The sequence below is a fragment of the Sapajus apella genome, unplaced genomic scaffold, assembly GCF_009761245.1.
Source record: "Sapajus apella isolate SASKATOON/1434 unplaced genomic scaffold, GSC_monkey_1.0 scaffold33, whole genome shotgun sequence".
NCBI lineage: Eukaryota > Metazoa > Chordata > Mammalia > Primates > Cebidae > Sapajus > Sapajus apella.
In genome coordinates this window covers 5,313,061-5,340,563 of record NW_022436973.1, presented here as the reverse complement: position 1 = coordinate 5,340,563, position 27,503 = coordinate 5,313,061, and the positions used below count along the sequence as shown (strand labels likewise).

The 27,503-nt window shown below is 43.2% G+C and overlaps 1 protein-coding gene across 3 annotated transcripts in view; it reads left to right on the top strand.

Moving 5' to 3' along the window:
• Positions 1 to 20,317, top strand: part of RPRD1B (regulation of nuclear pre-mRNA domain containing 1B) — a 56,919-nt gene extending 36,602 nt beyond the window's left edge. For all 3 annotated transcript variants that reach the window (XM_032294985.1, XM_032294984.1, XM_032294982.1), the window contains one exon: positions 17,689 to 20,317. In XM_032294985.1, the coding sequence (XP_032150876.1) occupies positions 17,689 to 17,838 (150 nt within the window). In that variant the 3' untranslated portion in view covers positions 17,839 to 20,317. The remainder of the gene's footprint in view (positions 1 to 17,688) is intronic.
• The last annotated feature ends 7,186 nt before the right edge of the window (positions 20,318 to 27,503 follow it).

Below are 27,503 nucleotides of genomic sequence, written 5' to 3'. Positions count from 1 at the left end.
CTCTGTTGCCCAGGCTGGAGTACAGTGGCATGATCTCAGCTCACTGCAACCTCCACCTCCTGGGTTCAAGCAATTCTCCCGTCTCAGCCTCCTGAGTAGCTGGGATTATAGGCGCCTCCTACCATGGCTGGCTAATTTTTGTATTTTTAGTAGAGACAGGGTTTCACAAGTCATCATGTTGGCCAGGCTAGTCTTGTAGTCTCGATCTTCTGACCTCAGGGGATCCGCCCGCCTCGGCCTTCCAAAGTGCAGAGCCACCACGTCCGGCCTTCAGTTAATTTTTGTGGTGTGATATGGGGGGGGACCAACTTCATTCTTTTGCATGTAGATACCCATTTGTCCCAGCACCCTTGTCAAAAATCAATTGGCCATAGATAGATGGGTTTATTTCTGAATTCGCAATTATATTCCATTGATCTGTATGTCTATTCTATGCTGATACCACACTGTCTCCATCACTAGTTCTGTGGTAAGTTTTAAAATCAGGAGGTATGAGTCCTCAGAGTTCTTCTTTTTCAATATTGTTTTGGCTATTAGGACCACTTGCAGTTCCCTATGAATTTAACAATTGCCTTTTCCTTTTCTGCAAAAAACATCGTTGAAATTTTATTAGGGAATGCATTGAGTCTATAGGTCACTTTGGGGAGTATTGCCAATAACAATCCTAAGTGTTTCAACTCATGAACAGGGGATGCCTTCCCAGTTATTTAGGTCTTTAATTTCTGCTGCAGAATTTAAAAAAGCATCCTAGAGTGTCGTCTACTGATCCGTTTGACATTATAAAGTCCCTGTCTAGGTATCAGGACCACAGATGAAGGGCAGTGGTATCACCTTTCAATTGTCAGTGTTAACGCCCACCTTTAGAAGATTCGATATTTCTGCACTCAGTAAAGTTACCAGGGCACAGTCACAACAGCAGCTTTACAAAGTGAAGTGACACATGGAGGCCCGGATATTTAGGTAAAGTGATTAGCAGGATTATTGAACTGGACAGAACCTTAGAGATCATATAATCAGACTTCTGAATTGATGAAAACACTCAGAGGAAGAGTTAGCTGCAGACCACGATAGAGTCCGAGGCAGACATCTGGTAACTTTATTAGATTTGTACTTTCGTTTTGGTTTCAGAATTTGGATTCTGCGACATCAGCAGCAGGAAGACATCTTACACAGAATAGTAGCCAAAGTTTAGTCATTTAAACAATTCCCAAGAATCTTGTTGTAGAGAAATGACATTTTATGTAGGATCATAAAATGTTTGCATGAAAGCATTCTAAGTGTGAAAGCCTACTCTGCTACCGAGGTTCAAAGTACCCTCCTCGCTGTACCCATGCTCATGCTCTTGGTCCGATAGGAGGGGAGAAATTGGCTCATGAACTTCAAGCTGCTGCTGTTTCTCCTGAGCTCGGCACCTCCCCGTTGGCTGTAGTGACTACTCAGGAGAGCCTCTGACTTCAGACAACACAGCTGGGAGGGGGGAAATGGTTCAGAATTCAACATTGCCTTATGACTCTTCAAATTTATGTTTGTATTGTGCTTCTAACAACTTGAGAAATTCTTTGGCTACAGCTGAGGGGGTGCTAAACCAAAATGATGGCAGATTGTTGTTTTTGGCAGCACCTCCCAGCAGGGTGCAAATGGTTAGAAGCTTTTGTTTCAATAATTGGCCAGGCAGTAGGGGGAGATAGAGAGCTCCTTTTTTGTCAACTTTGGAGTAAGTTCTGTCTTCCTCTTGATAATCAAAGCTAGTATCTCACTGTCCTATTATGGTAGGTACAGATGGGAGCAGGTGATCCAATTGTCATTTTAGGTAAGAGCTCTGGGTTTATATGAGCAGTTCAGCGTCACAGAGGAAGCCAGTGAGGACTAGTACCTGAATCTTCTGGCTCCTAACTACAGTGATCATCCACTGTGTTCCCCTGGGAGCTGAGAGGCCCTGCCTAGAGCTGGCCCCCTCCCCTCAAGTCCTCTAAACCCACTGCCCTTCCTTAGCATAGGGCTTCTCCTCCCTAGGCTGGAAGCTCTGTCAGTACCCAGGTTGTCAGAACAGTTGTTGAAACAGGTCAGTCTGCTGCCAGGTGATTATGGGACCTTGTGCTCAGTCCTTTCCCACGAAGCAGCTACTCACTGCTTGCTCTCCCTCGCCTTTTCATCCCTACTTTGATTTGGGAGCTTTTTTTTTTTTTTTTTTTTTACTGCTGGTTTCCCTCCAATATGTGAGGACTTTTCTGGAGTTGATGCATGAGTTCCTGTGAGTGATTTGGAGTTTAGAGGCTGCATATTGGGTCCTTGGATTTTTGTTCATTTTAGTCACTACTGACCTTATTGCTCAGGCCTAATTTACAGCTGGAGCTCTTATCTGTTGGGCATGTGTATGTTTCTTTATTACAATGTGATACCTACGATACTTCTTTTTCACCCCAGGAAAATAATGCCACATTATAATGTAATGTGCTTCACATACTTAGTGACCTAAAAAAAATGATTTGCCAACGTTTGAGACTTTACATGGAAAAAGTGACGTGGTTTCAAAGCTCTTCCAGCAAGAATTCATGCTTTTAGCCGTAGTACCATTTTCATATTTGTAGCCCAACCTCTGTAGGCAGTGTAACCCCTGCTTTATAGAGCAGTGCCACTGAGTTTCGGCTGGTGTATGTAGCACTAATTTTTCATAGCTATGAAATGCATATACATATGAAGTTGAAACAGTACCTGGGCCTCTTGTCACTCCTTACCTGCCAGAACATTCACTCTGATTCAACTAGTACTCAAGGTTGTTTTTTTTTTTTTTAATGATTATAAAAGTTAGAGGAAACTTAGCAAATAAGTATAAAGAATAAAATTGGTCTCATTACCCAGAGATAACTATTTTTATTTTTTGCATATTTCCTTTTTCTCTTAGTTTAAAGTTAAACTGAATGGTAATGTGTAGAGAGTTTTCCATCATGTTTTTTTTTTCTTAACATGATTATTTCCCCATATAAATAAAAACTTTATAAACATCGTAAATGATTGTTTGAATACCTGTGGTTGGTTAGTCAATGATTATTCATATTGAGCACTTATATGTTTCTCTCTGTCTCTTAGCTTTAGGCTTTCAGTATTTGCATTATTTTCTTCCTGTAGATTTCTAGAAGTGGTTCTATGTGTATGTGCAGATGTCTGCTTCTCTTTTAAGTACGCTGAAGGTCGTATACATTTCACGGTCTCTGCCACCAGAAGGCATTCCTGCTGTAGGAGTTCTTGCCTTTTCCAAAGCATCTTAACCAGTCTAGGACTTCACTGGACTTATTTTATATAAACCTCTCTACAAATTAAGGATTAATCTTTTGTTTTATGAAGGAGTAAACATAGAATAATTAGACTAATGGAGCTCTCTTCTGGCTTTTAAATGATCCTGTTTACATTTGAGACAGCTGTGTGAGAATAACACATACTTCTTATTATAATATTGACTTGAGTGAGCATAATTTTGAGAGCAAGGTTCAGATTGCAGAAATTTGAGCTGCCTATTTGACCGAGTGGTTGCATGTTATTTTGAGCAAGGTTCTATTTTGGTCTTTATGAGTGCTCCTACTACTATTAAGATGGGCCTTCTACTCCCACTTCAGATTGGGATTTTGAAGAAAGTTAAAATTGGATTGTGGCATACTTTGCAATCTTGGCAGTTCTGTCTCTAAAATGTTAGACTTGAAATAAAATCAGAAAGTCATTTTCTGAAATCAGGGCAAAGTATTCTGATTACAATCAGGGGTTAGGTGAAACCTTTGCAGAAGAAGGCCATGAGCCCCAAAGATACGGCATGCCTTATGTGAAGGGGATGGTACCAGCCAGCGGGCATGATGACTGTGCAAGCCTCCTTCTTTCTTTTCTTTCTTATTCAGGTCCTTTATCTTTAAACATCTGTAGGAAGAAGTATGGTCAGCTCTCTTTGCTTAATTTAGCCAGTAGCTACTTTGAGAATTTTAAGCACAATAACTTTGCAAACTTCAACTCAACAAAAATTTGCCGGCCTTTCTGCGGATCTTGGGGTTTGGACAAGTAATTATGAATGACCTCATCCCACTTTTACTCACGACGTCCTTTCCCCAGTCCTTTCCTTTTGCTCACAGTGTGTCTGTTCTGCGGGGCATAGACTCAGTAGGAATTGTTCCCTTTAAGGTACCATTTACCCCAATGATGGGGCAGTGATGAAGATCTGCTTTGTATATTCCAAGTTCTTTCTGCCTTTGTCCTCTGAAGCCAGTGGTCCTCCCAGCGTTTTATCTTTGATGTGACTGTTCGTTGATAAAGTAACAATTTACGTTCCTGGGCAAGAGATTCCAACACCTTAACTGATCTGAGGTTGTTAGTCTTCCTTTGTCACATGGACCTTTAGGGCCAATTTATTTTCCTGTCTACATGAGAATTCTCCAGTAAGCTAGCTGAAGGCGTCCTAAGCATGTAGCATGCTTTGTCTCTCCAGTATTTAAAAGAAATAATCACATTCACATGAGCGTACCCTGTGCACCACCGTCCCTTTATAACTACCACCATATTCCACTTCCCTTGCTGCCTCTGCTTCTCAGCCTTTGCGGCTTGGCACGCGTGTCTACATTCCACGAGAATGGCTGTCTTCGGAAGTCCCCACCCTCACTCCCAGTGGTCTAATCTCAAACCCAAAAGGTGTTTCTTAGTCTCTGTCTTGTGACTCCTTTTCTCCTTTTGGCCCTCCCTGCAGCGTTTAATACTACTGTGTTACAATGTATTTGCCTTTGCTGGTTTTTGTGTACCACCCTCTGCTGCTGTGTCTGCTTTTTCATCCTTCAATAAGCTTTTTTCCATGCCCGTATTGTAAATGTTTCCATTCCTTTAGCCTTTTCTCATTCTGGACCCTTTTTTTTTGGACACGGAGTCTCGCTCTGTCGCCAAGGCTGGAATGCAGTGGCACGATCTTGACTCACTGTAACCTCCACCTCCTGGGTTCAAGCAGCCCTTCCGCTTTAGCCTCCTAAGTAGCTGGGACTACCGGTGCATGCCACCATGCCTAGCTAATTTTTGTATTTTTAGTAGAAACGGGGTTTCACCATGTTGACCAGGCTAGTCTTGACCTCCTGACTTCAGGAGATCACCCACCTCGGCCTCCCAAAGTGCTGGGATTACAGACATGAGCCACTGTGCCCAGCCTAGACCTTTTCCTTGAGTGCTTAACACTTAGGCTGCCTTCAGTTACCACCTGGGTGTCGATGGCCTACCTCTAGATCTCTAGGTCAGACCCCTTTCTTGTACTTCAGGCTCATATATCTCATTTCCACAGGCACCTCAAACTGTACGGCCGCAACAGACCATCTCCTTGCTTCTCACCTCTCCTTTCCTTCTCTTTCCTTGGCTTGGAGAGTGACAGTGCCATCCCTCAAAATCAGACACTAGGCCTCATGCAGTATTTCTCCTGATTTTTTCCAGCTCCCAAATCTATTGCTTTGGCCCCCTTGTCACAGTCTCTCCTTCAGTTGCTCTGCCATGCCTCTGCCAGGTTGACCTCACCCCACCATCTTCCACAGCTGAGTAGGCGCCACGCCAGTGTGGTTTTTGCTCCCTCTCAATTTTTCGTGACTCTGTCTCCCTTCTCTGTCTTTGTCTCCACTTCCGTCACCTTAGTCCACTCTCATCATCCCTCCCCTGGATCCTCGCAGTAGCCTCATTACTGATCCATCTATGTCTGCCCTTATGCCCTGTAATCCATTCTTCACATGGTGTGTTCAACCCTGAGCATGTCATTCCCCTGGTTAAATATTTAAATAGCTTCTCATTATTCCTAGTTCTTAGAATATGGGCCTAGAGGCCAGGTGTGATGGCTCACACCTGTAATCTCAGCACTTTGGGAGGCTGAGGCAGGCAGATCACTTGAGTCCAGGAGTTCGAGACCATCCTAAGCAACATAGCAAAACTCTGTCTCTATCAAAAATCTAAAAATGAGCTGGGCATGGTGGCTCATGCCTGTAGGCCCAGCTACTTGGGAGGTTGAGGCAGGAGGATCACTTGAGCCCAGGAGGCCAAGGCTGCAATGAGCCATGATCATGATTGTGCCACTGCACTTTAGCCTGGGTGACAGTGCAGGCTGTCTCAAAAAAAAAAAAAAAAAAAAAAAAAATACCATGGGCCCAGCTGCTGGCCTGGTCCCCTCCTACTCCCCATGACTTGACCTCTGCTGCCCTCAGCCACATCTCTTGTGTCCCATGGCATTTTTCTGTACCTGGCCTCCTTTGATCTCAGGCTTTAGTATGCTGTCCCCACTCTCTGCCCGGGACACTCTCGCCTGCTTTACTTTCCATCAGTTATCCTTAGCTAGTTAATTCCTGTTCACCATTTATGTCTCATGTCAAACAGTATTTCCTCAGACCCCACCCCAATCCCCCAACCCCCATACACTCTTAGCTCCCTAGCTTTTTCCTTCAGAGCGCCACATAGTTTGTCCATCTGTTTGTGGATTATTATCAGACCATAAAGTGCGGTCTGCATTGTCACTCAGGCATGTCCAACCCCCTCCTGATTCTTGGCCCACTGTCCTCATCTTGGGGTGCCAAGTACCGATGCCACTTGGTTCACCTATAGACGTGGTCAGTGTCTGCCTTTGATGGGGACTCCTTCCAGTTTGACGGCGTAGCTTGATGGACTTCTCACTAGCCTATAGCTTGACGGACTTCTCACTAGCCTATAGCTTGATGGACTGATTGGACTGTGGTACCGCCAAATTAAAAAAATTCCGTGATCTTTTTCTCCAGTATTACAGGTAGACCTTGAAGGAAAAAGAGGTGCCCTTGATCAAAGATCCTTGCCTTTTCTCACGGCAGCTTCTAGTAAATGTGCGAAATTTTAAGGATATAATCAAATGGTTTGTGGGAAAAAGGATTTTGTTTCCCATTAATAATTCTTTTTCTTCAATTCTGTATGTCTTTTGTTGACATATTATAAATCAGAAAGATTAAGTATCACTCATAAAATAATAGAACTTGGGAGAGGTGAGTGTTCTTTCCCCGTCAGATCTGTTGATTCACATGGAACAGTTTAGCAAGTGCCTGGTCTCGCCCAAGCTTCCCCCAGTGCATAGCCATTGTTTTCATTCTCATCGCATGTAAGGTTATCACATGTTGTAGGCACGGGGAAGTGTAGGATTTGACTTGGATTTCCTTTGTTTTTTTCTTTCCAACTTTTATTTATTTATTCAGGGGGCACATGTGCAGGTTTGTTACATTGGTAAATTGTATGTCACAGGTGTTTGGTGTACAGATACTTTTGTCATCTAGGTCATTGGCGTTGTACCTGATAGGTAGTTTTTCAGTCCTCACCATCCTCCACCCTCAAGTAGTCCTGGGTGTCCATTTTTCCCTTCTTTGTGTCCATGTGTACTCAATGTTTAGCTCCCAACTTGAAAGTGAGAACATGCGGTATTTGATTTACTTCATCCATGTTGCTGCAGAAAACATGATCTCATTCTTTTTTTATGGCTGCATAGTATTCCATGGTATATATCTACCACATTTTCTTTATCCAGTCTACCATGGATGGGCATCTAGGTTGATTCAATGTCTTTACTATTGTGAATTGTGCTGCAATGGACATATGCACGCATGAGTCTTTATGGTAGAATAATTTATATTCCTTTTGTTATATAACCAGTATTTGGATTGCTGAGTTAAATGGTCATTCTGTTTTAAGTTCTTTGAGAAATCTCCAGACTGCTTTCCACAGTAGCTGAACTAATTTACATTCTCACCATCCCTTTATAAGTGTACCTTTTTCCCTACAGCCTCCCCAGCATCTGTTATTTCTTGACCTTTTTTTTTTTTTTTTTTTTTTTTTTTTTTTTTTTTGAGACTAAGTCTCACTGTGTTGCCCAGGCTGGAGTGCAGTGGTGTGATTTCAGCCCACTACAACCTCTGCCTCCCAGGTTCAAGTGACCCTGCTACCTCAGCCTCCTGAGTAGCTGGAACTACAGGTGCATGCCACCACACCCAACTTATTATTGTATTTTTAGTGGAGATGGGGTTTCACCATTTTGGCCAGGCTGGTCTTGAACTCCTAGCAGGTGATCCGTCCGCCTTGGCCTCCCAAAGTGCTGGGATTGCAGGCATGAGCCACCACACCCAGACGATTTATTGACTTTTTAGTAGCCATTCTGATTGGTATGAGATGGTATTTCATGGTGGTTTTGATTTGCATTTCTCTAACGATTAGTGATATTAAACTTTTTAAATGTGCTTGTTGGCTGCATGTATGTCTTTTTTTTGAAAAGTGTCAGTTCAAGTCCTTTGCTCATTTTTAATGGGGTTGTTGTTTGCTTATTGACTTAAGTTCCTCATAGATTCTGGATATTAGGCCTTTGATGATGGCATAGTTTGCAGGTATTTTCTCCCATTCTGTAAGTTGTCTTTTTGCTCAGTTGATAGTTTCTTTTGCCATGTAAAAGCTCTTTAGTTTAATTAGATTCTACTTGTCAATTTGTTTTTGTTGCAGTTACTTTTGGAGTCTTTGCCAGAGTCAATGTCCAGCATGGTATGTCCTAGGTTTTCTTCTAGGGTTTTTGTAGTTTTAGGTTTTACATTAAGTCTTTAATGCTCTTTGAGTTGGTTTTTATATATGATAAAAGGAAGGGGTCCAGTTTTAATCTTCTGCATATGGATAGCCAGCTATCCCAGCACCATTGATTGAATAGGGAATCCTTCCCCCATTGCTTATCAGTTTTGTCAAAGATCAGATGCTTGTAGGTGTGCAGCTTTATTTCTGAGTTCTCTACCCTGTTCCATTGGTCTTTGTATCTGTTTCTGTACCATTTACATGCTGTTTTAGCCTTATAGATTGAAGTTGGGTAACGTGATGGCTCGGGCTTTGTGCTTTTTACTTAGGATTACTTTGGCTATTTGGGCTTTTTTTAGCTCCAAATCAATTTTAGAATAGTTTTTTCTCTTTATTTTGTTGGTTTTTGTTAATAGATGTTGTACATGCAAGAATAGGTTTTTTTTTTCTAATTCTGTGAAGAATGTCATTGGTAATTTGATAGGAATGGTAGCATTGAATCTGTAAATTGCTTTGGGTAGTATGGCCATTTTAACAATACTGATTTTCCCTATCCATGAGCATAGAATGTTTTTCCATTTGTTTATGTTGTCTCTGACTTCTTTGAGCAGTGTTTTGTGATTCTTGTTATAGAGATCTTTCAGCTCCCTGATTAGCTGTATTTTTTTTTTTCAGTTGTTGTGAATGAAATTGTGTTCTCGATTGGGCTGTCAGCTTGGACGTTGTTGGTATATAGAAATGCTACTAGTTTTTGTATATTGATTTTGTATCCTGAAGTTTTGCTGAAGTTATTTATCAGAACCAGGAGTCTTTGGGAAGATACAGGGTTTTCTAGCTATGGAATCATATCATCTGCAAAGAGAGAGAGTTTGACTTCCTCTTTCCTACTTGGATGCCTTTTATTTCTTTCTCTTGCTTAATTGCTCTGGCTAGGACTTCCAGTACTATGTTGAGCGGGAGTGGCAAGAGTGGGCATCCTTGTCTTATTCTGGTTCTCTAGGGAAATGCTTCCAGCTTTTGTCTTTTGAGTATGATGTTGGCTCTGGGTTTGTCTAGATTGCTCTTATTTTGAGATATGTGCCTTCGATGCCTAGTTTGTTGAGGGCACTTAACGTGTTGAAGGATGTTAAATTGTATCAAAATCCTTTTCTGCATCTGTTGAAACTTGAAATGATGATAACGGTTTTTGTTTTCACTTCTGCTTATGATATGGATCACATTTGTTGCTTTGCATATGTTCAACCAACCTTGATTCCAGGAATAAAGCCTACTTGATCATGGTAGATTAGCTTTTTGATGTGCTGCTGCATTTGGTTTGCTAGTATTTCATTGATTTTTGCGTCTATGTTCATCAGGGAGATTGGCCTGAAGTTTTCTTTCTTCGTTATGTCTTTGCCAGGTTTTGGTAGTTAGGGAGGAGTCCCACCTTCTTGATTTTTTTGGGAATACTTTCAGTAGTAGGATTGGTGGTACCAGGATTTCTTTATATGTCTGGTAGATTTTGATTGTGAATCCATTTGGTCCAGTGCTTTTTTTGGTTGGTAGGCTTTTAAATTACTGATTTAGTAGGTTTGTCCAGGGTTTCAGTTTCTTCCTGGTTCAATCTCGGGAGGCTCTGTGTTTCTAGGAATTTATCCATGTCTTCTAGGTTTTCTAGTTTGTGTGCATAAAGGTTGAACTTGTGTTTTCTGTCTTCTGCCATAGCCATCTCCCTCCAGTAGAAAAGATGTGTTGTACTCCCAGTCATTTAAAGGAACTAGGAAGCATTACCTTCTTGTTTGTTAATGGAAAGGAATTGAAAATTTTTTATTGCTTATTGAGAGAGCTGTATTCCAATGTAGTACAGTAACCTACAGACTGTCTTAGCCAAGGCAGACCCGCCAGCACTTAAAATTAAAATCAACATTGCTTAAAAGAATTTGATGTGATACAACCAAGTACGCAAGCACACACACACAAAATAAATTTTTTCTGTGTTTGTCTTTTTCCTTTCTACTCTTTGTTTCTCAGTTGCCCTCCAGGAATGCTTGACTCTACCAGTATTGGCTTAAAATGAGAAACCTTTGTCTATACCTCTATTTGTCTACACAAAAATCAATAACCTGGCTTTCCATTAAAATAGTCCTTAAAGAAGCTAGTTTGTGGGGTCTTTGTTACTTGTATAAAGCATACATTTTTGATGGTTCACTTTTTAAAAAACTAAATAGTTTGTCTTATACTTTAGTATTTTGGTTTTACTGGTTTTATGTAACGAGGGACCCCATTCCATAAATGTAAGAATTTTTTAAGGATCCAGGTTCATTTTTGAATATGTATCTTTTTAAAGCATTTTATGAACATCTGTTAAATTGAAAATATTTAGCTTTATAATTACATTAAGCCTTGAAAAATGCCCAGTCCTAATATGTATTTTCCTTTTTTAGTTTTGTTTTTATTAGTTTAGTAAATGTAGACACTAACTTTTCCTTCTCCCCTTGCTTCTGCTGTGAGATTGGGGTTTTTTTTGTGGCAGGAGAAGCTCCCTTATCAATCACCTTTTGTGTAGAGGTGCCTCTGGGGAGAAAGCAGTACCCTGTGAATGCTTTGTGGTACAGTTTCAGGTTTAAGAAACTTGCTTCCATGTGCCTTTTCCTGTGGATGGCTGCACTGCTCCAAGAACATTCCTCCCATTATAGCCATTTTGCCATTTTTCCTTTTGGGAAATACTTTGTGTGTACCTTAATTATAGGGTTTGATGGTGGAGCTGAGAGGCCCCGAGTATTGGGATTGGAACCACAATTTCTTCTCTTCCTTGTATCTTCCCAGCATCTTAGCAGCTCCTGCCATGCTGTGACACCCCAGAATATATCATTTCAAAATGTCACAGCTGCCAGTAGGTCATGGGGGAGCGTGGAGCTGGCTGGGGGAGAGGTGCAGGTCAGTGATTGGGTTTTTGTTCCCGCGTTGGATCTTTGAAGAAAATATAAAAACAGCACTCTTATTTTCAATCTAAATATTCATTTATTGTATTTTCCAAAAACGTAAATGAATCAGTGAATGAAATTGTGGTTTAAGAATCTGTGATTGGCCGGGCGTGGTGGCTCACGCCTATAATCCCAGCACTTCGAGAGACCAAGGCAGGCAGATCACGAGGTCGAAAGATCAAGACCGTCCTGGCCAACATGGTGAAACCCCATCTCTATTAAAAATACAAAAATTAACTGGGCTTAGTAGTGCGTGCCTGTAATCACAGCTACAGGAGGCTGAGGCAGGAGAATCACTTGAGTGAACCTGGGAAGCGGAGGTTGCAGTGAGTCAAGATAGTGCCACTACACTCCAGCCTGGCGACAGAGCAAGACTCCATCTCAAAAAAAAAAAAAACAACGGTGATTTTCAAGTATAGGTTGTATGGCCTTAGTAGCAAAGGGTAAGCCTCCTGGCAGGATGAGGCAGCTTGGCAGGTATGTTAAATATTGGTGGGGTGTGGGTCAGCTTCCGCTTTTGACTTGGCTCTCTCAACCTTCAACCTTCATACTGTGAAGCAGTCCTTTGACTTAAATTCCTTTTGGCAGGTCACCTTTAAAACAGGGGTCTTCATAAACAGCTTCATGCACAATAACCCTTTATGACTCCTAACTGGGGGTAGCCGAGCAGTGGGTGATTTCGATATACCATATGTCCTATAGCACAACAGGGCAAGATAATGGGGATTTCCAGGAGTCCTCTACTGGAAATCTTAATCAAGTCAAGCCCCTGCCCATGGCGTTATTTCTAGCATATTTTTTTCATATGTAAGTGTTTCTTAGCAAGGAAAACAGTGTTTACATTTTGATTATTGTTTCTTACATGTGTTGCTGGAGGAAACACTCATCATTTTGTTTGTTTTGAAAATGAAATTCTTACAGAAAGGTCATTGCAGTGCCAGCCCCTGCCATTCTAGCCCTCTTATCCCAGAGCTCATCTGCAGTGTGTCAGGTCTGGCTTACTCTTCTAACCAAAAAAGGCAAAGAATGTGTAAGCCCTGCTCCCTTCAGTGAATTGTCTGGATGCTCTGTGTTGGGTGGAGTTCACGGTGTCAGCTGGATCCACAGGAAGCAGGAGAATGTTATAGATACATTTTCTCCTGCAATTTTAGACAGTCTGTGAGGCAAGATTGCAAAGCTTTGCCAAGAGCATAAATCCTAGGCTTTATCTCAGAACTACGCATTGGGCCTTACTCTCTACATTGTAAACACTTCTTGGCAGTCAGATAAACCCAGGCAGTTTCTTGAAAGTGCTTGCCACCTCTTCCACACCCCCTCCTTGAGGATCCTGAGACAGGTTTGCCGCGGCAAGTCAGATATGACTGTTCCCTATTCAGGGCTCCCCATGGCTCTTCTGGGCTGGGCAGGGTTGCCGCAATAGGTACTTGCAGCCCCCCACCTCTCAGTATAAATTGTGCATGCACTGGAGAGGAATATCAACGAGACTGCTTGGGCTTGCCGTGTCTTCCCTTGCTTAAGATTGGTCGTGGAGGAAAGGCACCCTGTGAACATGAGAGCCTGGTGCACTGTGGTTGAGAAGGGTGAGCTGGTGGGGAGAGGAGACTGATGGGCAAGAACGCTGCAGCAGGGTCATCCTGCAGCTAAAATGGCACAGGACTGGAGCTCTTGAATTCCATTTCTAGGCAGGAGAGCGTGGGTGTTGGATGAAATGCTTAGTCCTGTGTTACATACGAGAAAGAAGTGTCTGAAACAAGGAGCATGTGACCACCTGGGCACATCATTTTTCTACCTGAGTGGTACTTGGTGTACTAAGGAGATTGTGGGATGCAGTACACTTAGACAAGGTGGAAGAATCTGAGTGGGTCTCGTCACGTTGGAGTTGGTTTTTGTGGAATTTCTTCTGAGAGCAGGAGTGGCTGAGGAGCCTGTGGCAGCAGAGCTCGTGAACTGCTCTGTGTGAGAAGGCAGGCTGGTAAGTTGAGACATGAGACTTGTGGATCTTCCTAAGATCTTTCTCCATCATCTATCCAGACCCCAAGAGAATAACCTGGAAAGGCAGATAGTGAGGTTCTGCAAGACCCAACTGAGAGAGCTTAAGAACCACAAAATTTGGAGGCAGGTAAAGGCCAGAGTTGTATTTGGGGGAGTTTTGTTTGGAGTCACTCTTTTTTTGGAGACAGGGTCTTACTCTCAACTAGGCTGGATTGCACTGGTGTGATCTCAGCTCACTGCAGCCTCCACTTCCTGGGGTTAAGCAATCCTCCCAGCTCAGCCTCCCGAGTAGCTGGACCTATAGGTGCGTGCCACCACGCTTGGTTAATTTTGCATTTTTTGTAGAGATGGGGTTTTGCCATGTTTCCCATACAGGTCTTGAACTCCTGGGCTCGAGTGATCCACCTGCCTCAGCCTCCAAAAGTTTTGGGATTACAGGCGTGAACCACCGTGTCTAGCCTGGAGTCACCGTTAATTTTTTTTGTTGGTCCATGGCAAGGTTTACAGATGACTTACTTTGGAAAGCCTGAATCTGTTTGTAAAAGCAGGGATGAGGAGTAGGAAATCACAGTAGTTACTACTTGAGTCTATTTAGGGAACTATAAAAATTACTATAGCCTAAAGTTGACCTAATCAGATCTTGCCACGAATTCTAGCCTGCTTCCCTCTCTTCAGAAAATTAATCTGGGTCATTTGACTGCCCCAGCTAAGCAGATACATGTTTTAACAGTTTTAAAGGTGGTTGCTACCTGTATTTGGCTATTCAGAGTACATACCCAGGCATCCTTACTGATACATTTAAAAATACCTCTTAGCCTACAGGTCTTTTTTTTTAAACCGGCCTCAGCGTTTTATGTTTTTTATTTTTTGTGGAGACAGGGTCGCACTGTATTTCCCAAGCTGGTCTCAAATTCCTGTCCTCAAGCAGTCCATCTGCCTCAGCCCCGAAAGCACTGGGATTAAAGGTGTGAGCCACTGTGCCCAGGCCAGCCTTAATGTTTATTAATCCTTTGCAGTGACAGTCTCACTCTCACTCTATTTCTCTAGCAATGCCTTCCTCCTACACCTGCCCTCACAATAGACATCGCTGTGAGAAGAGTCACTTAGTGGCAGGAAGAGCCTTGGGCAGGATCCATCCACTTTCATAGTGGCCTGAAGACAGAGCTTTCAAGTGGAACACATTTCTTTTTAGTTAAATGAGTTTCTTTGGTAATGTCCAGAATATCATATCAGCCTAAGCGTAACGGAACCCCCCATCCCCCACCCCAACCCCCCTTCCAAACAGACACAGCCGTTTTTGTTTTTTTGACACCATCTTGCTCTGCCACCCAGGCTGGAGTGCAGTGGCATGATCTCAGCTCATTGCAACCTCCGCCTTCTGGGTTCAAGCAGTTCTCCCTGTCTCAGCCTCCTGAGTAGCTGGGATTACAGACCTGCACCACCATGCCCAGCTAATTCTTGTATTTTTTTAGTAGAGACAGAGTTTTGCCATGTCGGCCAGGCTGGTCTTGAACTCCTGACCCTTGGTGATCCACCTGCCTCAGCCTCCCAAAGTGCTGAGATTAACAGGTGTGAGCCACCGCACATGGCCACAACTGGGATTTTTAAGAAATTGCCTAGCAGAGAGTCGAACTTAAGGTGGTATCTAATTAGATCAAAGTGCATTCCGGGCCGGGCGTGGTGGCTCACGCCTGTAATCCAAGCACTTTGGAGGCCAAGACGAGTGGATCACCTGAGGTCAGGAGTTCAAGACCAGCCTGACCAACATGGTGAAACCCCGTCTTAAAAAAAAAAAAAAAAAATGCATTCTATTTTAACTTCAGTGAACTTGCCAGGATGGTCTGATGATAACCCAAGAGTGAGGATCCTTGGATTCTGATCCCAGTTCAGCTGCTAGAGACTCGGTGGTTTTCAAACTGTTATTGAGGGGCTCTCTAGCTGCCAAGAGTGGATGGCTCCTACTTGAGGTGGCTTTGTCAGCTTTGGTCAGGGCATTCAAGCAGGGGGCAGAAATCGCTGTTCTGTAGTTGTTTTGCTATTTTACCCTTTTTGTACCTACCATTCAGGAGAAGTTTATTAGATGAATCCATGTCCAGACATAGAGAATTAGTCGTCTTCATCCTTTATATTAATTTCCCTTGAAGTATATACAGCCAAGAAGAAAAGTACTGTGGGAGAAATGGGGATCAGATCCTCAGATTTGAAAATAGTTTTCAGTTTCAGGAACGTGAAAGGTGACCGTTAACCAGAGTCTGAGTCTCAGGAAGGTTACTTCATGTGGCATGCTCACCTGATGTGATGCTTTAAATACTGTTCTTTCACTCGGCACATGTGCTGGGTGCCTTCTATTTGCTGGACACTGCGGAACCTGGTGGATGCTGGGGGAAGCAGATGGGTCTGGTCCTGGCCTCCAGGAGCTTAGCAGTTAAATGTGGGAGTCATTGCTAATCATTTACATAAGTCATTGTTTCATTTTAGTTGTGCTAAGTTTACAAAGGAAAGAAATGGATTGCTAGGAGAGCTCACTCTCCACCCTTCTCTGTTCCTCTGTAGCCTGCCTGAGGAGCCCTCACTGCGAGTGGGAGACCAGCTGCCTGCAGCATGGGGAGAGGATAGGCCTGGTTCCCTCCTCTCCTTGCTTGGGCTTTTGTCTTTACAACTTGAACTAAGACTTCTTTATTTGGCCTTTCTCCTGCCTCATTATTCTTCCCATTCCTTAGCTTCCACCTGCTGCCTCTTAAGGTGTGCATCGGAGATCTGGTATCAAGGAATTAGAATTTGAAAAGAAGTCTTAGGGTCCAGTTCCCTCCTTTCAGATAAGGAAGAGGGGACACATCCACAGTCACACAGCTGGTTAGAGGCGGAACCAGGACGAAGCCTAGGTCTCTGCGTCTCAGCCCAGTGCTTCTTGTTACATTCCTGCACAAAGGGCTTTCTTCATCAAGGGCCCAGCCTCAGGGACTTGCTTATCCTTGCAGAGACACGAAGAGGACAAAAAATAAGCCCTAAGGGGGCCAGCAGCCCCAGACTTCATATGGCCTGGAGTTGTTTTCTATATGTCTTTGCAGATTTATCAAGAGTACCTTTTTCTGGGAGCTGAAGAAAGAAAAAAAATATGTCCCATTCCTATCATTAGGGGATTTGGATTCTAGAGGAACATAGGAGTCTCACATGTCTGGAGAGAGCACCGAGCAGCCTGCTGGGGCCTCAGGCACATGCCCTGTGTGAGGGAGAGCTCTGGAGCAGGAAGAGACGAGGAGTCATCCCCTGGATGCAGAGCAAGGATTTTCCTAGAGAAGAGGAGCCCAGATAGGCAGAGGAGTGGAGGCCAGGCTTTATTATAGGGTTAGGAGAAGAGAGAGACCCCTCCAGACTTGGAGGGAATCCTGAAAAAATGATCCACACAGACATAGAAGACTGGGAGGTTGTGAGAAACACATCTGCCCAGGGGCTGATTTTACAAGACCTTGAGCTCTGCTCTGAAGGACCATCTCGTGGAGCTAGTGGGGTGCTGTGCTTCACTTTCTCAAAGGAGTGGCTTCATGAAAGTTGGGCTTTTGAAAGAGAAGTCTGGTGGCGTTTTAGGAGCCCCAGGGGTCAGGAGACTATTGGAAGGCCTCACCAAGGACTTAGTGCAATTACTCAGCCATGGGATGAGCAGGTCCTGGTCGCAGGGAGTAGCAGTGGGGTATTTTGAGCTTCTATAGTGCTTATTTGCAAAACATGATAAATCTAGGTTAATCTCCAAGCTTTAACATAGAACGCATCACTTTACTGTGTTTTTTCTAGCCCTGTCTAGGTGGAGTCCGGAAAGAAATTGTGAAGCTCAGGTGTCTGTATTTTATTTTTAAGGCATAAACTTACAAATTTTGAAACTTTTGAGAACCAACAAAAAGAAGGCAAATACCAAATGTCACTTCTTTTTACTCCGAATCTCAAGTACTAAGTTGAATGCCATTTAATTCATTGTTGCCGGTATTGCACTCTGCGTTCCTTTTGTGATATAAAGTTTTGCCTTTTGAGAGTTTGAAACTCTAGCTTTGCGATATAGCTGAACAGGGTGGGCAGGCTGGTGGGGGCAAGGAAGAACACGAGGATGAAAGCCCCTGCCCCAGCTGCAGCACGCCACGCCCCCAGCATGCACAGACTTAACACTGTTGTCTTCTCTCTGTCTCCCTAGGAATACAAACAGAAGCTTGCGCGGGTAACCCAGGTCCGCAAGGAACTGAAGTCTCATATTCAGAGCTTGCCAGACCTCTCACTGCTGCCCAACGTCACAGGGGGCCTGGCCCCCCTGCCCTCTGCTGGGGACCTGTTTTCAACTGACTAGGACAGGTATCATGTCCCAGATTTCTGTTTGTACCAGCAGAAAGAAGAGGGCAAGTCATGGTTGGAAATAACCTTCTAGCCCCTGGTTCTATCCCTTCTTCCACTCAGCCCCCCAGCCTCAAGAAAGATCCACAGACTCTGATTCTCCTCTTCAGCCTCTTATCTTGAGCACAGTTCAGAACAGCGGCGACTGGAATCCGGTTTATAATCATATTTGCAAAGACTACAGACTTTTTCTCCAACTTTGTATTTTCATGCCCCCCTGTTGGTTTTCCATTCTTGGCTCTCTCCTTATACCTAAGAAGTTAGAAAAATCATGTGTACTTCTGGAAGCTTTCAAAAGAATCTTGTCCCTCAAGACAGCATTTTGTCACAAAAGCAGCTGCTTCTTTCTGAGCTGGGCTTGTTCAAGTTTGGTGCGGGCTTCCACTGAGGTACTTATCCTGGAGACGTTGGCTTTCCTGGCTACATCTGCCCCAAAAGGTTGGAGCACAGCTGTTGTAGCGTTGCCATAAAGAGTTTGCCAAATCTCTGATCCTCCCTTTCCATTCTCCTAGCGATGCACAAAGATTAGGTGCATTTATTTTGTAAACAGATTGGAGAATCTAGCAATAAGATTCAAATCTAATCTGGAACATAAAGGCACAGTTCAGAGACAGAAAAACAAGAATCACAAGCATGAATTAAAAGTAATTTATTTGCTTCAAGTTCCTAGATACAACCTTCTCACGCTGCAGTTCTCCACTGCCAGAGCATGTTCCAAAAAACAGGGTGCCTTGACCCCTGGTGGGTGTGAAGGCAGTTGTTAGGAGTGGCAGGCACTGGTGGGCCCCAAAAGATGAAGGCCCCGTACCCAGGTGTGCTGTATCCGGGCACTGCGTGGGTGTTACTTGGACCCTTTCTTCTGGGAGTTGGGTACACACTAACGTTTAATCTCCTGTCTGGGTGCGTGTCCACAGTACGTGACTAAACTCGAACATCACTGCAAACAGGACGCTGAGCAGGTCTGTCAGGTCACGCCCCTGCACAGGTCCTTGTCCCCACTCAGCGGGGAGTACTTGTGTCAGATGTTACTGAATAGCTCATCTCGGCATGGGAAGCGGGGAGTCAGAGATAATAATTGGGGGTTTTAATTCTATTATCATGCCAGCTGACATTATGACAATATAATGTAGTTAGAGATGATCTTTATCTTGCTTATAGTAAAGGTGCAGCCTGCCAACTGTAGGTCATTCTAATTTGGCAGGCTTATTTTTGACATTGGAAAGGGCAGAACACAATTTGCCTCAATAATGTCATAGGAGTTATAGACCAGAGGCTGAAACCCAAACTCTATAAAAAGGAATCCAATGGAGGGGGCTTTGTAATGTCCATTAATTTGAGTTGCTTTTTCCAGGATCACCAAAAATTACGTGTAATTTTACATGTTAAACACGTCAAAACGTAACCTATGTTTAGAAAGCATAACGGGCTTCCCTTCCAGAAGCTCTCCTGCTTGTCATGAAGTAAGAGCAGTGAAAAGTCATAGCAGATACTCAGCTTAACTCTGTGTAGAACATGGTAGTGTTTGAGCTGTTACTCAGATTTGAATTCAGACTGTGTGTTGTTTGCTTATTGTCACTGCCTGTTGTTCCGTCACTGTTAATGAGTCTATAAGGTTTTTCTTCCAGAGGCCGTAGGTGACATCACTAAAATGGCAAGATAAATTGTAATCTTTGCTGCTGCTGCACCCCCAACCTCCTCACCCCCACCCCCCACCCCCAGTGGTGTGCTGCTTTATAGATGAGCGTGTTTTGGAGCAGGCCCATCTTGGACACTATGCTTTCACCAAGGAAGTGAGATCTGACCAGCCACAAACCAGCCAAAAGAGTATGGTAGATACTTGATCAGCTAGATGAAAATATAACAATGGATTTAGCTCACTGATGTGTTTTATCCAACTGAGTCTTTGACCAGCAATTGGTGCATAATTATTACAGCAAAAGTAAGAAATGAAACTGTAGCAATTATGTAAATGAATGTGTCGGCCTCTTAATACCTGTTACTAGTGAACTTCCTGTGAGGAAGTTAGTTTTTTGTTTTGATGAAATGCTTTTGTTTTTTAAATCTTAATTCTGCTGTCCACATCCTCCCAAAGTGTGCTTACTTCATTTGTTTAATTTAAATGAACCTTCCTACTTGTATGTATGAGGTGACTTGGTGGGGTGGGGTAGGGTGGGTGGTTTTTGTTTTTGTGTTTTTTCTTTCTTAGGGTATCTGTAGGCCTCAAGGACCTTTCCTTTAGGTCATATTCCTCAGAAATGTCAATCTTTCCTTGTTTTTCTTTTTTGTTTGTTTTTCTTAAAGAATATTTTCAAAGCTTAAATTTGTATATTAATTTAGGACTTTATTTAGAAGTATAGGCTGTCGTCGGCAGCAGTATATTCTGAAATGTCTCATAGATATATATTTTTGAATAAAGATGGTGTTGTTGAACAACATTGTGTGATTTTTTTTTTAAACCCACCCTGTTACTGAAAACACAGTGCTTTTCTTTGTAAGCAGTGGGTGATTAGTAATCACCAATAGAGAATGTGCTGTCTGCACAGAATCTTGTCCCTTAGGAGTTTTTGTGACTGTTAGTGGCACATAAATACTCAGCACTTACACAGTATTTTCTGGTTATTTCCAGGGGCTTAATTAGCTTTAATTAGCCAATGCACACAGTACCCATGAGATCATGGTGCCGCCATAGTTTTACCCTCACTGTACAGAAGTGGGAACTGATAGAAGCTAAATGACTGTTCCCCAATACTTCACAGCCAGTCTCTGGCAGATTGAAACTTGGAAGTTCTTTGATCTTAGCGCCTTTGTTCATACCAGTAGGCCTCCTGAGAGTTACTTGATTTTGTCAGTACAGGGGAAAGCCACTCTGATGAAAAATGTGAGATAATTGCAAACCCAAGTAGTATCTTAAAAACAGCCATAGCTTTCCTTTCTCCTTTTCGCTTGAACATTCAGTGAATGCGTATTGACTGTGTATTGCTGGCTAAAGCTCTCTGAGTAACAAAAAATGGTTTGATTTAGGTCTTTTTGAAGCAAGGGATATGCTTGGAAGGATCATAAACCGGTCCACTGGGTAATAGCAGCATCTGCCAGAAGAAGTGGGGTTATCTGTTTGTCTTATGGTGCAAAAAGCTTTGTAGAATAGGTGTGGTCCGTCAAGACTGCAACCCAAAGAAGCCCAGTATTAGAAAATTGAGACTGCATTACCCAAGTTCTGTCTTAAAATATAGAAGTTGAATGTTACATGTGAATCTCAAGACACAAGATCTCCTGTGTCCCCAGGTTTCATGGCCTAGTTAATTTCTTCACTCCTACCTATAAATAGTAAGCCCATGATTCTTCTGGTTTAATTGGCACTTCAGGCTACAAAATGACCTGGAGGTCCTCAGAGCTCAAGACGGAACTACCCAAGAGTTCATGAATCTGTCAAAATGCTTACCCTTTGTGATTAGAGCCATTAACTCTCTGTGTGACCTTCCTGGGCAAGGTATTTTCCTCTCTGGGCCTCAGTTTTCTTTTCTTTTCTTTTTTTTTCTTCTTTTCCAGATGTTCTAACTTTTGCCCAGGCCGGTGCAACCTTAGCTCACTGCAGCCTCAAACTCCTGGGCTCAAGCGATCCTCCTACGTCAGCCTCCTAAGTAGCTAAGACTATAGGCATCCACTATATGCCTGGCCTATTTTTATTTATTAATTTTTTTTTTTTTTTTTGAGACAGAATTTGGCTCTTGTTGCCCAGGCTGGAGTGCAATGGCACGATCTCGGCTCGCTGCAACCTCCGCCTCCCGGGTTCAAGCGATTCTCCTGCCTCAGCCTCCCTAGTAGCTGGGATTACAGGCATGTGCCACCATGCCTGGCTAATTTTGTATTTTCAGTAGAGACAGGGTTTCTCCGTGTTGGTCAGGCTGGTCTTAAACCCCCAACCTCGGGTATCCACCCACCTCAGCCTCCCAAAGTGCTGGGATAACAGGTGTGAGCCACTGCGCCTGGCTGCCTGGCCAATTTTTTTCTTTTCTTGACTTTTCTTTTTTAGGGATAGGGTCTCGCTATGTTGCCCGGGCTGATCTCGAATTCTTGGGCTCAAGCAGTCCTCCCGCCTTGACCTCCCAAAGTGCTAGGATGACAGGCATGAGCCACCACAGCCAGCCTCAGTTTTCTTATCTGTGAAATGTAATATTGGACTAAATTATTCCTGGGCTTGTTGCGAGCCCTAAAAGCGTAGGATTGTTGTGCTGCATAAGAAGCATACAGGACTGAACTCTGGATGTTATATCCTGGGCTCGCAGTACTGTTGGTTAGAGAAGTGAATAGTATCACCGCTGTGCTTCGTACACATAGGAAACCCTGGAGACCACAGTTTGTAAAGATCAGGACACAGGAGACAGCGCCACCACCAGGAAGATGGGAGTGAACACAGTAGTTCACTACACAAAATTCGTGCATGGTTTATTAGGGATCTTTAAGAAAAAGCCATTTGCTAGCATGCTGTCCTCTTTTACTTTCTCCCGGAATAATTCATCTGGCTAAAGCTCATCTCTCACTGCCACCTCTGTAGGATTTTCCATTTAGAAATCATGCTTCCGCTCTGAGGCACAGATTCAATTAAGAATCCATTATTCTCTTGTACAGTAGGTTGGGATTCATACAGCTTTATGTAGTGTTGAAAGCCCAGTGTGTTCAATGTTTTTAGACTCTGAAACAGTTATTTTGCATTAAAAATTCATTTCCACCATTGGTTTGATAAATATTAAAATTAGTAGCAGGAAGCCATTCATCTCGTATTTTTTGTGAATAAGAGGCAGCTGTGGTGAGTGATAATTCATATCTTCTCATCTCTTACTGTGATGACCTTGGACAAGTCACTCAGCCCTTGGGAACCTCAGCTGCTGCTTACAGGAGATGAGCAGGGTTGATTACGTCACCTCTGAAGTCCTTTCCAGATCTGAAGTCCTGTCACTAGGTTTTCAGAATGTTTCTTCCTACTGAGAATCTTAACAAACTCTACCTGAATAATGTCCTCCATAGATTTTAAAACACCAGCTATCTATACAAATTCTTAGTTCTGAAATAGATATATCAAAGTAGTTACAAGCATGCTTGTTAATAACTGAGATGTTTGGGAAAAGGGCCTAGTGCTTTGGTACAAATTAGGGGCTCAGTGGTGGCTGTTACTATGTTAAATAATGAATGCAGGTATTTATAATCACAGGTAACAAGATTAAAATAGATGTTTGCTGGAAGGAGTAACAGAGACCACATGCCTAGACCATCTGCAGCACTTACAAGAGAGTGGCCAAAAACCTGTCATCCTCAACCCCCCTCACCCGCATTGAAGGTATGGAAAGAGTCAGGAGCTAAGGGGTAAAGGAAGAGGATTTGGGGTGAGAATTCTTTGAAAAGAGCCATTGGTGTGTTTGGCATCTCTCTAGTGGGAGCAGTGGGTGCCGCTTACACTTATCTCAAGGCTAGCGGAAAGGGCCTCCACGGAACTTAGTATGTGTCCCTGATCTGGTGGATTAGATGGACCCCTACCTGGAAAAGTCTAAAGGGTGAGATGCTGGTGCTGGCTAAGTGTTTGATGAAGAAGCAAGGGAGAAGCTAGGTGCAACCTGCACTCCTAGAGTTCGTCAGGGCAGAGCATGCACGTAGAACTGGCCAGCATCCTGGGTTGATAGAGCCTGAGCAAGAGGCCAGGGGTTTCAAGAAGATGAACTTCAGATTCGCTGTGCTGAGGAAGGAGTAGAGAACAAAGAGCCGGGAGAAAGCCTCACCCCAAAAGACCCCAGCTGATGGGAGTGTGCATGGGAGACTGGGGGAAGGGAAGGGAGGAGTCACTCCAAGGAGCTGAGGAGCCCCTGGGGGAAGGACGCTGTTAACCCTTTGTCCAGCAGCTCCCAGTCACCACCACCACACCTCAAGAAAGGACTGTCTCTTGCTGCTTCACTCCCATTGCTGTGTCCCTGCAAGGTTCAGAAACAGTAAACAAGGGAGGCCTCCCTTTCCTAATGCTGGCCTTCCACCCCCAGCAGACCCAGAGAAGTCACCTTCACATGATAGGCTATTTTTATTATAACACGGAACTGCACATTTACAGCTCTGAAATGAGACCGCACTGTAAGTGTGATGACAGGAATTTTTTTTTTTTTTGAGACGGTGTCTCTCTCTGTCACCTAGGCTGGAGTGCAGTGGCGCGATGCACGATCTTGGCTCTCTGCAACCTCTGCCTCCCCAGTTCAAGCAATTCTCCCTCACCCAGCCTCTGGCATAGCTGGGATTACAGGTGCACGCCACCAAGTCTGGCTAACTTTTGTATTTTTAGTAGAGACGAGATTTCACCATGTTGGTCAGGCTGGACTTGAACTCCTGACCTTGTGATCCACCTGCCTCGGCCTCTTAAAGTGCTAGGATTACAGGCAAGAGCCACCGCATCTGGCCAGGAATTTTTTTAAATAAAAATGACTAGAGAAGTTACGGAGGCCTGGGTTTTTCTTTGAGAGTTAGAGGATACATTAGCCCCACACATTGGATTTCAAGGGCCACTAGAGACAAAGTTGCTTTGTGATTGCAGTTCCCCGATCCTGCTTGTAGACTGTGGTGGTTACACACACATGATTCATTTTAGGACCTTTCATTCTTGGTTCACCTTTCCATTTTTGTTACTTAAAATGTTCATTTCCACAACCTCAGTTTGTTCATTAATTTGCGAATTGATAATCCTGTATATATGTGAACATGTTTTTCAAAAGTGGTAAAATACATATAACATAAATTTACTATTTTAGCTGGGCACAGTGGCTCATGCCTGTAATCCCAGCACTTTGGGAGGCTGAGGCAGGTGGATCACCTGAGGTCAGGAGTTCAAGACCAGCCTGGCCAACATGGTGAAACCCTGTCTCTACTAAAAATACAAAAATTAGCTGGGTGTGGTGGTGTGCACCTGTAGTTCCAGCTACTTGGGAGGCTGAGGCAGGAGAATTGAACCTGGGAGGCGGAGGTTGCAGTGAGCCAAGACTGTGCCATTGCACTCCAGCCTGAGTGACAGAGCAAGACTCCATCTCAAAAATAAATAAATAGATAAAATACTATTTTAAAGTGTATAAATCAGTGGCATTTAGCACATCTGTGATGTTGTACAACCGTCACCACGATGTAGTTCCAGAACATTCTTACCCCCCAACAGGAAACCCCATACACAGTAAGCAGTCACTCCCGTTATCCCCTACTCCCAGGCCCTGGCAACTACTAATCTGCTTTCTATCCCTCTGAAATCACCTATTTGGATATTTAATATAAATGGAATCACACAATAGATGATCTTTTGAGCCTGGCTGCTTGCATTTAGCATAATGTGTTTAAGCTTGGTTCATCTATGTTGTAGCATATATTAGAATGTCATTCCTTGTTATGGCTGAATAATATTCTATTGTATGGATATACCACATTTTATTTATCCATTAGTTGATGCACAATTGGGTTGCTTCTACCTCTTGTCTATAACCAGTTGGGCTGCTGCTAACATTCACATGCAAGTTTTGGGTTGAACACCCGTCTTCAGTTCTGTTGGGTATATACCTAAGAGTGCCATTGCAGGGTCACGCGGTAATTCTACCGTTAGCTTATTGAGAAACCACCAGATGTTTTTCCAGACTGGCGGCACCATTTTACATTTCCAGCAGTGATGTGTGAGCCTTCCAGTTTCTGCACATCCTCCCTGTATTAGTGAGGGTTCTCCAGAAAAACATACATAGAGAAAGGGGAAAAATTATTTTAAGGAATTGGCTCACACAGTTGTGGAGGTTTGGCAAATCCCAAATCGGTTAGGGTCATCTGGGAGCCAGAGACCTAGGCAAGAGTTGCAGTTCAAAGTCAATCTGGCAAAATTCCTTCCTGCTTAGGGGGAGGTCAGTCTTTGTTCTATTAAAGACTTCAGCTAATTGGCTGGGGCCCACTCAGATTAGGGAGGATAATTTGCTTTAATCTAGATTTAGCAAGTTAAATGTTAATCTCATCCCCAAAATGTCTTCACAGAAACATCCAGAATAACATTTGACCAACTATCTGGGCTCCATGGCCCAGCCAAGTTGACATGTAAAATAAAATAAAACACCACACTTGCCAAAACTCATTTTTCATTTGAAAAATTATAGCTGTATTAGTGTTCAAGGGTTCGATTAAAAAATACTACCAACTGGGTAGTTTAAAACAAGAGAATCACTGTCTCACAGTTCTGGAAACCAGAAATCCAGAATCAAGGTGTTTGCAGGACCACGCTTCCCCTGAAGCCTCTAGAAGAGGATATTTTCTTGCCTTTTTCAGATACTGGTAGCCCCAAGCGTTTCTTGGTTTGTGGCAACATAACTATACCCTCTGCCTCCGTCTTCCCACGTGGCCATCTCCCCTATGTTTCTATGTCCAGATTTTTCTTCTTTTAAGGACACCAGTCATATTGGATTAAGGGCCACCTTAATAACCTCATCTTAACTTGATTAAATTTGCAAAGACCCTGTTTTCAAATAAGGTCACATTTACCGATGCTGGGAGTTAGGACTTCAACATGTTGGCGGGGGTGGGAAACACAATTGAAGCTGTAACAATAGGCATCCTATTAGGCATGAAGTGGCGTGAAGTGGTTTTGATCTGCATTTTTCTAATGGCGTTGAGCATCTTGTCATGTTGGCCATGACAACATGGCCAAATGGCGTGTTGGCCATTTGAATATCTTCTTTGGAGAAATGTCTATTCAAGTCCCCTGCCCATTTTTGAATTGATTTGTCTTTTCTGTTGTTGAGTTGTAAACGTTCTTTAAATATTCTGGATACTAGACCCTTAATCAGATACATAATTTTCAAAGATTTTCTCCCACCCTGTGTGTTGTCTTTTCATTCTCTTGATAGTGTCCTTTGATATACGTAAGGTTTTAATTTTGGTGAATTCCAATTTATTTTTTGTTTTGCTTGTTCTGGGGTCACATCTAAGTAAACACTGCCAAATCCAAGATCATGAAGATTTAGTCTTAGGATTTTATACTTTTAGCTCTTAGATTTAGGTCTTTGATCCATTATGAGTTCATTCGTACAATCCCACTACTAATCAGCATGAGAGTTTTGACCTGCTCCATTTCTGACCTGGGCGGGTTCACTCCTCCTTAGGCAACCTGATGGTCCCCTGCTCCTAAGAGTTTGCCATATTGCACCACCATGTCCAGCCAAACACAATTTTCTTAAAAGTCTCTACCAATCTTTAATAAAGTCATCATCTATTATTTAAGTTAGAGACTTTCATTCCTACCTATGAAGGATTAAATGCTATGGAAATTGCCCTCTACCATAAACAATTCTAAAAGCAGACAAAATATATAAAACAAGTGTTGCAGGCATTGTACAATAGGAAACACAGAACTATAAATCCCTGAGAGAAGGAAAACAAACAGAGAGAATGCTATGATTGGCCTACCTTACTTATTCAGGACACTTCCAGTATACAGCACAAAGATAGGGAACCACAGATCCAATGTATCACTGAATTGAGAAGATAGAAATCAGAGTTCAGGAAGGCTAGAAATCAGAGTTGAGGTGGCTAGAACTTGCAGGGAAAAATAACGGGAAGTATCTGAACAGAGACAGC